The sequence below is a fragment of the Eptatretus burgeri genome, chromosome 2, assembly GCF_056783735.1.
Source record: "Eptatretus burgeri isolate ZD-2024b chromosome 2, Ebu_testis_v1, whole genome shotgun sequence".
In the NCBI taxonomy this organism is placed as follows: domain Eukaryota; kingdom Metazoa; phylum Chordata; class Myxini; order Myxiniformes; family Myxinidae; genus Eptatretus; species Eptatretus burgeri.
In genome coordinates this window covers 32,786,302-32,798,801 of record NC_140962.1, presented here as the reverse complement: position 1 = coordinate 32,798,801, position 12,500 = coordinate 32,786,302, and the positions used below count along the sequence as shown (strand labels likewise).

The 12,500-nt window shown below is 39.2% G+C and overlaps 1 protein-coding gene across 4 annotated transcripts in view; it reads right to left on the bottom strand.

Moving 5' to 3' along the window:
* Positions 1–12,500, bottom strand: part of LOC147031760 (rho guanine nucleotide exchange factor 25-like) — a 266,797-nt gene that overhangs the window by 63,337 nt on the left and 190,960 nt on the right. For all 4 annotated transcript variants that reach the window (XM_085867167.1, XM_085867169.1, XM_085867172.1 and 1 more), the window contains 2 exons: positions 6,604–6,893; positions 338–436 (listed from right to left, as the gene is read on the bottom strand). In XM_085867167.1, coding sequence (XP_085723293.1) covers positions 338–436; positions 6,604–6,893 — 389 coding nt within the window. The remainder of the gene's footprint in view (positions 1–337; positions 437–6,603; positions 6,894–12,500) is intronic.

Here is a 12,500-nt window from a genome sequence, read left to right as displayed (position 1 = left end):
GAAGCCATTTGGCCCATCATTTGCATCCAAGGACAGCAGCAAAGGCTAATTTAAGACTCTGTGTGCTGGAAAAAAAAAACTTTCCTCAGAATTGTTATTCATTCCATAATAATAAATGTAATATTCAAATCAGTAAGCTGAATTTTTATCACTATCGTTTTATTACAATAACTCACACATATGTTATCTGTCAGCAAGTTTCTTAATCATTAGTATTAATTACGTATGATTTAATTATTTTTGCTTATTTTAAATTCTCGTTCACTTGGAGACCTCACAGACAGTCAAAGCAGAATTTTGTGAGGAATGATTACAAGGACATTGCAGCATGCCTTACCTTGCGTCTTGGAGGAGGGCATCTTTCTCTTCGTTCAAGCTCCTGATCTGCAGTCCGACAACCTTGTGAAAGCCTCCGCAAGCCGTTTGGTCGGCTGGGCTGCAGGAGAGCAGTGGACAACGTTTGTGTACATCAGCTGCAGTTCCTTCTGTTTGTATATGATTATTTGTTATGCATGTGCCATATTTCCAAGTATTTTGGTGATGAAGAAAAGATTTGTAAATGATGAAGTTAATGTACATCTTTAAAAGTATATGTTGAACCAGCTCAATCATCTGTATAAAATTAAAACACAATAATAAAAAGGTTAGAGTTTTCCGCCATAAAATATCACAAGGGGATGATGTTTCAGGCTATATTCTTCATCGAAGTATCATAAAGACAGACAGGAAATGGGAAGTGGTCTCTTTTACCCTGATGAATGATAAAGGCTGAAACGTCAGCATCTTGTAATCCTTTATGGCAGATAACTCCAACCTTTTTATTCTTATGTTTTATTATCTTGTGCCGTCAACGCAGACCGCTTGTTTTGTGCAGGAATTAGCAACTATATTTTCATCTGTAGAGCAGCCTGGCTCAATAGTATGTTCAGGTAATTGCTGATCACATAATTTGGCAACCAGCCAACTTGTTTTTTTAAGGAATGGGGGAAATTCCATTCACCTGTCAGCCAAGACCAGAGAACCCTGGAATCTAGCAGGTTAGCTCAAATGGTCTTTAAAAACTGGTTTTAAAATCCTCTTTTGCTGTTAATGCCTCTGCCACCAAAGGTGGAGGTTATGTTTTCACCCCTGTCTGTTTGTGTGCAGGATATCTCAAAAGGTTGGAGACGGATTCAGATGAAATTTGGTGGATAATTTGAGTGTGTAACAAAGAAAAATTGATTCGATTTTGGTGAAAATCCAAATCCAGATGCCGATACCAGAATTTTTTTAATTTTTAAAGTGATTCTTCACTGTTGAGAGATAGGACCAAAACCGATATCTGGCATGATATTTCAAAAATGTATGGGCCCAATGTGTTCTCCTGGATCAATCATTGTGTGGTGGAGGTATGCGAACTACTGAGTGCCGTTCTATTTTCATTCTGTTTCATATATTTACTCACCTGTTATTTTTGTCTTTCTTTTTATACTGGCTCTTTAAAATGAATTGCAACTTTAGAAATTAATTTTGGTGCCCCCTCAGCTTCCTTTGTCATTATTTTATATCTGTTTGTATGAAATTTAAAATTGACAATGAAAAATATGTCTGTCAATATTGTATCTTACTTCACTTTGATGTAATTGTACAATGTATTTAATAAAAAACTTATGTGGAAAACTTTCACGTGCATGCTTCATGTGTTTACTTGTATGCTTCTTATTGGTTTATGAGGATGAGAGGGTCAATAAGTTAGGCTGCTCGGATGACCAGGATGATGAGAAGAATTGAACCCTTCTCATCTCAAGATGTCTAATTTTGTCAGTGTCTCCAACAGCCTTTCCGAACCAAGCTTCCACTGCCTGGCTTATTGTGCTGACCCCTGTTTTAAAACCAAAGGCAGAGGGGTGAAAGGTGAGTTTCTAGTGCCTCAAAATCAGATAGTTCCAGGCAGGTTGAGCTTGTCAGCCATGAGAGGAAGCTCACCAAGAAGAACAACTCTGATGATTCCATATCCAGGCAGGTGGAGCTCATTAGTCTTGGATGGCAACCCACAGAGAAGACGGAAAACTCTGATTTTATAACCTTCAGTTTTGGGTATTGCAGCCTGTCCCCTCCCCAACTATGTTCTGCATTCCATCAGACAAAGTTAGCATTGCCCCAGAGGGTGTCATAATGCAGTGTGCAAGCCCTGTGACACTGAAAACAACTGGCACAAGCAGGAATGAAAGTACTATGGTGACAGAAGGAGGGCAGGCCTGAGGAGCTAGGAGCCAATAGTCTGAACTGTGTGTGTAGGCAGCATGGGTGTGATGGCTGTGTATTTTCTGAAGATCAGCAGTTGCGCAAAGTCCTATCAAGCGACTCGACAGCCCTGTTTACAGATGCACTGTCTGCCCAAATCCAGAGATGCCCCGACAAAAGGAGGGGCAAACAAAGCCTGGTTAATATAACATGACTGGCATACTATGGCCAGTGGATCTCCATCTATGTGGCCGAAACCAAAGATTTACACTTGCATCATGGAATATCCGGACAACTGTTGGCTCACAGTTGGTCTGGCTCATTGTGAGACAAAGATGGGTTGGAGACCAGAAAGGAGAATGGCTCTAATTGCAAAAGAGATGGGTAGGTACAAACTGGACATTGCAGCACTTTCAGAAACATGCTTTGAAGGATGGGGAATATTCTTCAAGAATATTACTTCCAATTATTTTGGTCTGGAAGGTGTGATGTGCGCCATGAAGCTGGTGGTGGGTTTGCAATTTCAAACACATCACCTGGAAATTCATGGACCTTCCCAAGAGCATATCAAATAGGATTATGAAACTACGGATGGAGTTTATCCAGATAGAGTTAAAGAAGAATTCGAGAATTTTGAGTTAGTAGCACATTCCTTAGATGAGATCCAGGAAATTTCTGACCGCTTCACAAATGCTGCCACAAGCTTTGGCCTTACCATCAACATAAGAAAGACAAAAGTCCTTTATAACTGAGGCTAAATGACCAGTACGATGAACCCACACAATATATAACTGGATCAACTCTCTGGGGTGGAAGAGAAGTTTACCTTTACCTTTCATGACAGAATTGCATCTAATGATAACAGCATATATACAGAACTGTCCAGATGCATTCAGGCTGCCATTTTTGCTTTTGAAAACTTCTGCTCAGTAATCTGGTCAGAATGGAATTCACACCGTTACAAAGTGTAAGGTCTATTGGGCTATTGTCCTTGGTACAGTCTTGTACTGTTGATTCCAGGGTTAGCTGGACTAAGATATGAGGAACATTTGAAGGAGCCAAGACTTTACACACTAGAAAGGAGGTGATTGCAAGGGAATCTGATAGAGATGTTTAAAATAATGAAGGGAGGTAGAATGCAGTTTATCAGCAGAGTGGCCAGTGTTCGGATGAGGGGCCATAGCTGGAGGGTGAAGAAGATGAGAGTTAGGAAAGCTTTAAGGCAGGGGTCTTTCAGTCGGAGAGTGGTTAACACAAGGAATCGTTTCCCTGGAAAATAGTGGCAGCGGAGAGGGTGGATCAGTTTTAATGGGATTTAGAGAGGTACTTGGATGCATTACAGATAAAGCAGTATGGGGATATTAGCTTGTGTGCATGGTAGGTAGCTTGTGTGTGGATGGGTGATGATACTTGGGTTGGTGCGGAATAGGCGTGATGGGCTGAATGGCATCCTCTTACTCCAAAGTTCCTTAGGTATCTCTCTTGTGTAATTGTGAAGTTCTCTTGCTCTGATGGAAGGTTATTACACTAAACATAAAATTTTGCGAAGTCTTCATGGTTCGATATCTATAGTTTTGACGAGTTTTTCCTTCTGGGGGATTTTTTTTAGTTCTGTGACACCATGGGCATCACTCAATATGTAAACCTTCTGTCCCAGGTTTCTGCAAATGGCAAATCCTCCCTTTTAGATATGGCAATGACCAACTTTCTTGTGAATGTCTCCTGTTCTTCCTGTGCAACTGGCTCGGATGGCATCAGCACACGTGTCCTAAAAACCTGCTTTGCTGCTTTGGCACATCCTCTTCTTGCTCTGCTCACCTGATCATTTGCCTGAGGTTATCTTGTATGTCCTTAGAAATCAGCCAATATCTCTGCATTACATAAACATGGTGCAAAAACAGATATTAACCAGGCTGAACAGTTTACGTTTTGTATCCCGCTGATTGGCAGAGTATGGGTATGGATCTAGACCTTAACCCAAATCGAATTGGCTTGTTCTTGTCACCTAACCAATTCATCCACCCAGTTTTGTCATAACTCGTACACAACTTTTTGAGATATTGTGCAAAATATCGTTTTTGGTCCCATCTCTCAATGGTGAAGAATCACTTTTAAAATTATTTGACCTGGATCCGCAACCAAATCTGCACCAAAATTGAGCCAGTGCTTTCCAGTCACAAATTCAACCTGCCCACCAAGTTTCGTTCGAATCCGTCCACAACTTTTTGAGCTATCCTGCTCACAAACAGATGAATAAACAGTGGTGAAAGCACAACTTCCATCCAATTTCGGTGGTGGTGGTAACTGCAGACCTAATAGCTTACTTCCAATCATCAGCGAGGTTATGGAATCCAACATTACAGTTGACATCAAATCCTTCATTTTCTCCAACAGTCTGATCTCAGATCATCGATTTGGAGTCAGACACAGTTACTCTACACAGGACATTCTGCTTCTGCTCTCATGACAATAGATGTTGGCCCTCGATCTCATACATGATATCAGGACCGTCTCTCTTGACATATCTCGAGCATTTGCTACAGTCTGGCACTGCCTTGCTCTCTAAACTCTGTTTATGGCATCCATGGTCACATTCTCCATGTGGCTTACCAACTTCCTCTGCGCTCATAACCAATTCCTGGCTCATTCTCATCTCCTCTCCATGCCTCTCAAGGCTGGAGTTCCACAAGGCATTGTTTTGAGCCTAGTCTTATTCCAATCTTCCTCAACGATCTTTCTGACTTTCTATAAAATCATATTTATCTCTTTGCTGAGCTCCTCCACCTTCTGCCATAACATCTCTCATCCTTCAAATAGGCAGGCAGTAGCCTCTTCCTTCTGTGTGGGCCTTGATAGAATGAGGAGCTGGTCCTACACTTTGAAGAATTCATTCACTCCTGCCAAATATCACACTCTCACTCTGTCTCCCTAAGCAACTTTTTGAAAAGTTTAGTCACTCAAACTTTTGGGCCACACCATCAGTCATGATCTTTCTTTAGCAAACCATATATCTAAGTTGGCCTCCAAAGCCAGTCCTCAACTGGTCATCCTCCATCTCACAAAAAGTCTTTCCTTGACACCTCTGAACTTTTACCTCCTGACAAGGCCTTCATCTGCAGCTTGATGGACTGTTCCTCTTTCCTCTTGAATGGCACCCTTGCCTCACACCTTGCTCAGTTTGATACCATGGATACCAATGCCTTCAAAATCATTGGTATCGCCCACTGAAACTGAGTCTCTGGGCCTATTACTTTCACATCACAGACAGGTTTATGTGGTCTCTTTGTCTTCTACTACCCCCTTTCTGGTCTTGCACCATCTGCCATTTCCATGCTCAGTTCCCAATCCTCTCTCCCTCCCCACAGGTTTCTGCAGGATGAACACAGTCTGCTCGTAACCTCCCTCTCATGGAACTCACATAATCCAGATCACTCATTCATTCCTCTTTTTTCCCAAAAGGTGGAACCAACTTTCTCAGTCTCTTCAATCTCACTCTTCCCTCCAGGTCTTCAAGAGAGTTGTTCACCACCATCTTTGGTCATTCTCCACCCACAGCCATGAAATTTTCTTCTGCCATTCACCCTCCCCAAGCACGTATCTTTCTGCGATTCCAGTTTTTCCTTCCACTTCTGCAATTGGGAGTTTGGAACTGTAACATTCTTTTTCACCCCTGTGTCCTTTCCTTGCTATTATTCTTCCCCATGTCCCTTATTCATATCCAAGACTCCATCCATTTCATCCCTCAACACTGCTATTGGTTTCCTCCTGCCACCCCTCCCCCCAAAAAAATTCTTCCTGCTTCCCACAGAAGTTAGCATCATTTGATACATGTTCTGTTCATTCCATTCTTTGGAGTGTATACGGTATCATTCGCCAGTAACGATGAGGAATGAGACATTTGGTGGGAGGATCAGATGTTCAAGAGGTGGGCAGCTGTAAGGATATGGTGGAACTATGAGATAGCTGGGCGAGATGTGTGAATAATTTTGTGCCATAAAAAACAAGATTCAGTGACTTTGTCTACATTGGCAATCACACAGGACAAAACCAACATGCTCTCAGGTTATATATATATATATATATATATATATATATATATATATATATATATATATATATATATATATATATATATATATATATATATATATATATATATATATATATATATATATATATATATATATATATATATATATATATATATATATATATCCAGTCTTAAACAAATACAACTTCTTTACTCTAACCATAGTATAACATTCTATACAATATATAATTGTCTTTTAATTCATTGGGGGATAAAAACACGATCATGGTGGGGACTGAATATCTCACAACATCTCATTACCGATACGAACATTGTAATCAAACACTTACCTCACTCAAAGTTTCTTCACGTGATGATTTTCCCACTTCTCCTGACTCAACAGCACACTTCTCGGTTTTTCCTGCAGTTGTTTGAGTTTTTCGATTCACGATAGCCGTTCCAGAGTTGCGTGAGCTTTCTGCCTTCGATCCTGCACCACTGAGTCGGCGAACAGGACCTGCAAGCCATTTTCGCAATGCACTTGCACTACCACTGGGGGAGCCTTTATGAATTGTGGTTGTGGAATGGGTGCCAAATCCTGGTCCTGGAATATGACCACTCTCAGATGTTGCGGGAGTTTCTACAGAAAACGGGAGAAAAATATTGGTTTTACAGTTAGCGAGCCTTATGATTGGAAAATCTTCAGGTGATTCCTCATCATTGGCAAATCCATTATATTCAGTACAGTAGACAAAGAGCGGGTCAGAGGTCATTCGTAAAGTCGTGCCAAAAAGGTTTGATGTTCTTAATCGTGTTACATCACCTTGACATTCAACAAAACCCATTTCTTGAGTTCTGCATTTCTGGCATTCAGAAGGCGCAGACCCTTAAAACCCTTTTTCGGAAATATTTCTGCCGCAGGCTGATTATAATCAGTATAATTATATTATATCAGTATAATTATATTATATTATACAGTATAATCAGTATATTATTGATTATAATCAATAATAATTATTATTGTTTTATCACATCTACATTAGGTACTGAATACAAAACACACGCGTAAGAAATGAAAATCGTCGGCACTTGCATACAAGGACGGTGTGTGTGTGTGAGTGAGTACGAGAGTCCGTCTGCATATTAACGTTAATACAGCACTCACAGGCTGTCAACCTTAAAATAGTACCCTGGTGTGTGAAAGGGATTGCCTCGTCTTGTTACCCCATGCACATTGCACATGAAGCGAAAAGTGGAGTGGAGCAATCGGTTCACTTTGTCTGTCTGTCTATAAACGTCGGTTTGTTATCGAGGAACAACTTCATTTCAATTGAATGTTATATCTTGAACATGAATCGGAAAACGAACCTGGAGTTTAACGGTAGTTTGGCTCTGAATTTGACCAGATTGCACATGTGCAGAGAGCAGTGAGATAATTTTTTTTTAGGCTGTTTGTCTCGCAGTCAAAATAAATTGAAAATCATTCAAAGCAGGAAACTTACTGTTTTTAGGGATGTCATAAAGGACACAAACAACAGGCCTGAACAACTAATGTAACATGTAAAATAAGGTGGTGTAAAAGACACTGCATCAATGGCTCCTAAAAATGGCTTCCTAAAAAAAACAACTTTTCAACAACTTTTAAAATATTTATTTTATTTCATTTGAATTAAATCAAAGATTTTTTTCAAGTATATTGGTTGGTTGCATGTGTTTGTTATTCCGTCTGTCTGTATGCCAATCACCTACAGCTCACAATTTTAAACCGATCTTCACGAAACCGCCAAAGTTGGTCATAAGGAAGAATCCTATTGATTTTGAGGTCAGAATTTTGGTCAACAACTTCGATCAAATTTCTGAAATCCTCAATTTTCATCTAATTCACTTGAAAGTTGAGGAGGATTTGCATATTAGGTTACTGAATTCACCCACCAATTATTTTTAAGGTATAATTTGTTTTAGGGATTTAGCAAGTATCGTGCTCTGCACGACGTCTTTCTTGTTTGTTTGTTGGGGAGTCGATCCAGTCGAAAAATTTTTTTTTGAAATTTGTTCTATCCTTATTATCAGTTTTTCTGTCGATATGTTTGTCTATCTGTCTGTCTGTCCCTCTGTTCGGTCCAGTGCTCCGTTAATACAACGGCGATTTCGATGAAACTCGGTTGGTAGGTTCATACTATGACCTAGTTGTGTGCAAATGAGAACCGTTGCTATGGACACCACCGTTGCCGAGCAACGGGATTTTGAAATTTTTGAAAAATCATAAAAAAAAATTATTTTTTCGAAAATCAAAAAATCGGGTCACGAGCGACTGTGGACAGTACATTCAGCCATATTGTCAAAAATTTCCAGCCGGATCCGATGAAAACTGTCAGAGAAGATAGACTTTGAATGAACCCTGGTCAAAAACAATAAAAAAATGAAGTTCGTGATATCTCAAAGAATATGAGTTAGATATACATGAAACTGGTATGGTAGGTTCATGGTATGTCCTAGTTACGTGTGAGAAAGAACCGTTGCTATGGACCCCTCCGTTCCCTAGCAACGGCTGAAAAACCTCTAAATGTGGGGTTATTTTAACAAAAAAACAATCTGCAGCATTAACCCTTGAAGCTAGAATCATGAATTTTGTTGTGCTTAATCCTCAGGTCATTCCCCCATCGAATGGGCCCATCGCGTCAGGTTCTATTGGGTAGGCGACTACCCATGTCTGCCTACCGGCTTGTCTGTGTCTGTCTCTCTGTCTGTCCTCACAGAAAGTGAGTATGTTTGTCCTTACATAATGTTAGAATCTAAGACCCTTTAGGACCCATCAGACACTCAAAACCCCTAAAACTCTTTCGACACTTTAAGACCCCTAATACCCCCAAGACTCTTTTGAGTACGAGAACCCTAAGACCGTTTGAGACCCCCAAGACCCTTTAGAGCAGGGGTTACCAAATCCAGGGTCATGACTCAAACTTGAACCCCCCCCCCCCTCAAAATCTCAGTTTTTGAGGGGGGGTTTCATGTCAAAAGTATTTTCTCTGTCAATTTTTATCATAGGTACACAAGGTACCAGTATAATTTGGGTTGCGAGGCAAATGTGATTTCAAATTTTGGGTCATGGACAAAAAAGTTTGGGAACCACTGCTTTAGAGCCTTTAGAACACTAAGACCCTTTGAGATCCCTTAGATTCTAAAGACCCTTTATAACCCTAAGACCTTTTAGAAAACTAAGACCCACAGGACCCTTTAAATCCTAACACACTTTAAAGACATTCGTAAAGATATTCGTGATCTCCATGAGAGCTGCATAATAGTTCCAGCGGATAAGGCTGTTAATAATTTCGTTGTGGTTTGTAAAAAAAATTATGTAGAGGTTTTATTAAGAGAGTTAGTCATTGATACGGTTACTTTCACTAGTATAGGAAATAACATGCAGTATTTCCCTTTTCGTAAGTCACTCCAAGATATTAGCTCTGAGCATCAGCAAGTTTTAGTTAATACTTTCACTTTTCAATGTAAAGAGGAAAATCTTTGTATTCCTCGGCTTTTCTGGATTCCTAAGTTTCATAAGAACCCATACATGTATAGGTTTATAGCAGGTGTCAGGCAGTGTTACACCAAACAGTTATAGGTTATAGTTAACTCAGACTTACAAGTTGTTCTGGAACAGTTCAGGAAATATTGTTCAGCAATTGAGAATAATTCTGGTATTAACACTTTCTGGAGCATTACCTCTACTTTAGAGTTCTTAGATAGGATTATATGCCTCAATATCAAGTCAGTTGAAGTGTTGGATTTTTCATCTTTATATACAAACTTGGATTTAGGACTAGTGAGGGATTCCCTCTTCAAAGTAATTCACAAGGTTTTTTAAAACTCTTTTAATAAGTTTTTAAGTGTCAGGTTTGATAGAGCATTCTATGAGAAGAAAAAAAAATAATCAAGTTTTTATTGTTTTGATAAGCAGACGTTTAAGGATGTTGTTAATATTCTTTTATTGGCTGCTTCTTAGAGCACTCTTATTCTGGACATTTCCATCTGTCTGTCTGTCCGCGAAACTTTGGTCAAGCCTAGGGGCTAAACCACTCAACCGATTCCAATGAAATTTGGTAGGTAGGACCAATATTTCTGGGAATCATGTGCTTTCGAATTTGGGACCCCGGGTCCTAGCAACAGCATAGCAACGGCCCTTGAAAGTGGTCAAAAAAATCGAAAAAAAAAATCGAAAAATCGAAGCTTAGAGTTCTGTGCGCAATCTATCTAGCTCCCTTCATGCCAATTTGCAGCCCTAACAAAAAATATTTGTAGGAGGAGATAGGTTTTGGGCGAGTATATGTCGAACATTTCAGAAACGGTTAATTGCGATTATCTCTAAGAGAAAGAGTCTGATTTTGATGAAACTTGGGTGAAATGTGTACAATGTGGCTAGCATGTACACAAAAATGAATGGGTGCTATGCACACCTCCGTTGCTTAGCAACAGCTAAAATGCTTTATCGTACATCGTACACTTATTGTGGACTGTACAAAAAAAATCAATACCTCTGAAACTGGACCTCCGAGGGACCTTTTTTTGTGCCCAAGGAGAATGTCTTACAGCATCATATAAAAAATAAAATCTTTAGCGAATAGATAAATGGAATTACCAAGGCTGCCATTTGTTAAGAGTCTCTTTGGAAACATGCCTGAAATTTCACAAGGCGGGTTTCTGGGCGCAAACTAAGAGGGCTGTGATAATCATATTTATTGTGCTAAATTGATTGATAGCATGTACATGAATATCGGCTAGTCGCGTCAGCCAGCTTTCCATCTAGATTCTAGAGTGAGCAGCCATGTCGCCTACCGGCTTGTTTCACACTTTTGTGTCTTTTTGTGGGATAATGTTTGAACAGGATAAGGGTAATCCCATGGGTGAACATTTTTCTTATTTTCTGTGAATTTTCATTCATGCAGAAACTGATGAAGGAGAAAAAATTTAGGATGAGCTAAAATATTATCTCATACAAGTCGTTATATAGATGATATTTGTGTGGTTAACTATAATATTTTTGATGGGCAGCTTCACAAGATTTATGCAGATAGCCTGATTGCAAACAGAAGTGGGAATGAATGGACAGTTGCTGCATATCTGGACGTGTTGGTTTTAGTTGGACAGAATGGTTTTAGTGCAAGTATATATCATAAAGTTGATGAGTTCAGTTTCCCAGTAGTCTTGTACACCTTTCTGTGTCACAATGTACCAATCAAAATGGGTTACAATGTCTTTTCATCTCAGCAACTAAGATTTGCAAGAATTTGTGCAGTAAAGGATGATTTTGTGGAATGTGCTGAGAAGCTTTTTCCCATTATGTTAAACAGGGGATATTTGGCTGATTGTTTCATCAGGTCTCGTGAGAATGTCTTTGGACTCCTTCATCGTCGTTTATTTAAGTTTGGTTGGTTTTCATGTCAACAAGTTCCTATTGCATTGCGTTTGATATAATCATAATGAATAAATTATTTTAGTGAGGTAAATTCTATAATTAATATTATTGATAAAGCATTATTATGTATATATAATATATAAAATATACAATATATAATTTATAATTTACAATTTATAATTTGTTATATATATTCTTATTCTTCTTTCGGCTGCTCCCGTTTTTGGGGTCGCCACAGCAGATCATCCGCCATCTTCGAAGATGGATGGAGGTTACTGTTTTCACCCCTTTCTGTTTGTTTGTTTGTTTGTTTGTGAACAGTATTACGGAAAAACTCCTCGACGGATTTCGACGAAACTTGGTGGGGGGGGGGGTTAGGTATGGTCCAAGGATCATGCCATTAAATTTTGGACTTGGTCCCTCCCCCCCCCCAACAAAAAAAATTGTTAGAGAATTTTTTTTTTTTTTGCATTTCGACATGTTTTAAGTGATTTCCAACCTCCCCCCCCCAAATTTTTTTTGCCCCTCACCCCCAAAATAGAGAAAATTGTTTTCTTTGCATTTCTACATGTTTTAAGTGATTTCCAACCCCCCCAAAAAAAATTGTTACCCCCGCCGACAAATTGTTAGAGAAATTTTTTTTTTGCATTTCTACATGTTTTAAGTGATTTCCAACCCCCCCAAAAAAAATTGTTACCCCCCCAAAAAAAAATTGTAAGAAAAAAATATTTTTTTTGGCATTTCTACATATTTTAAGTGATTTCCAACCCCCCCCAAAAAAAAAAATTGTTTGAGAAAATTTTTTTTTTGCATTTTTACATGTTTTAAGTGATTTCC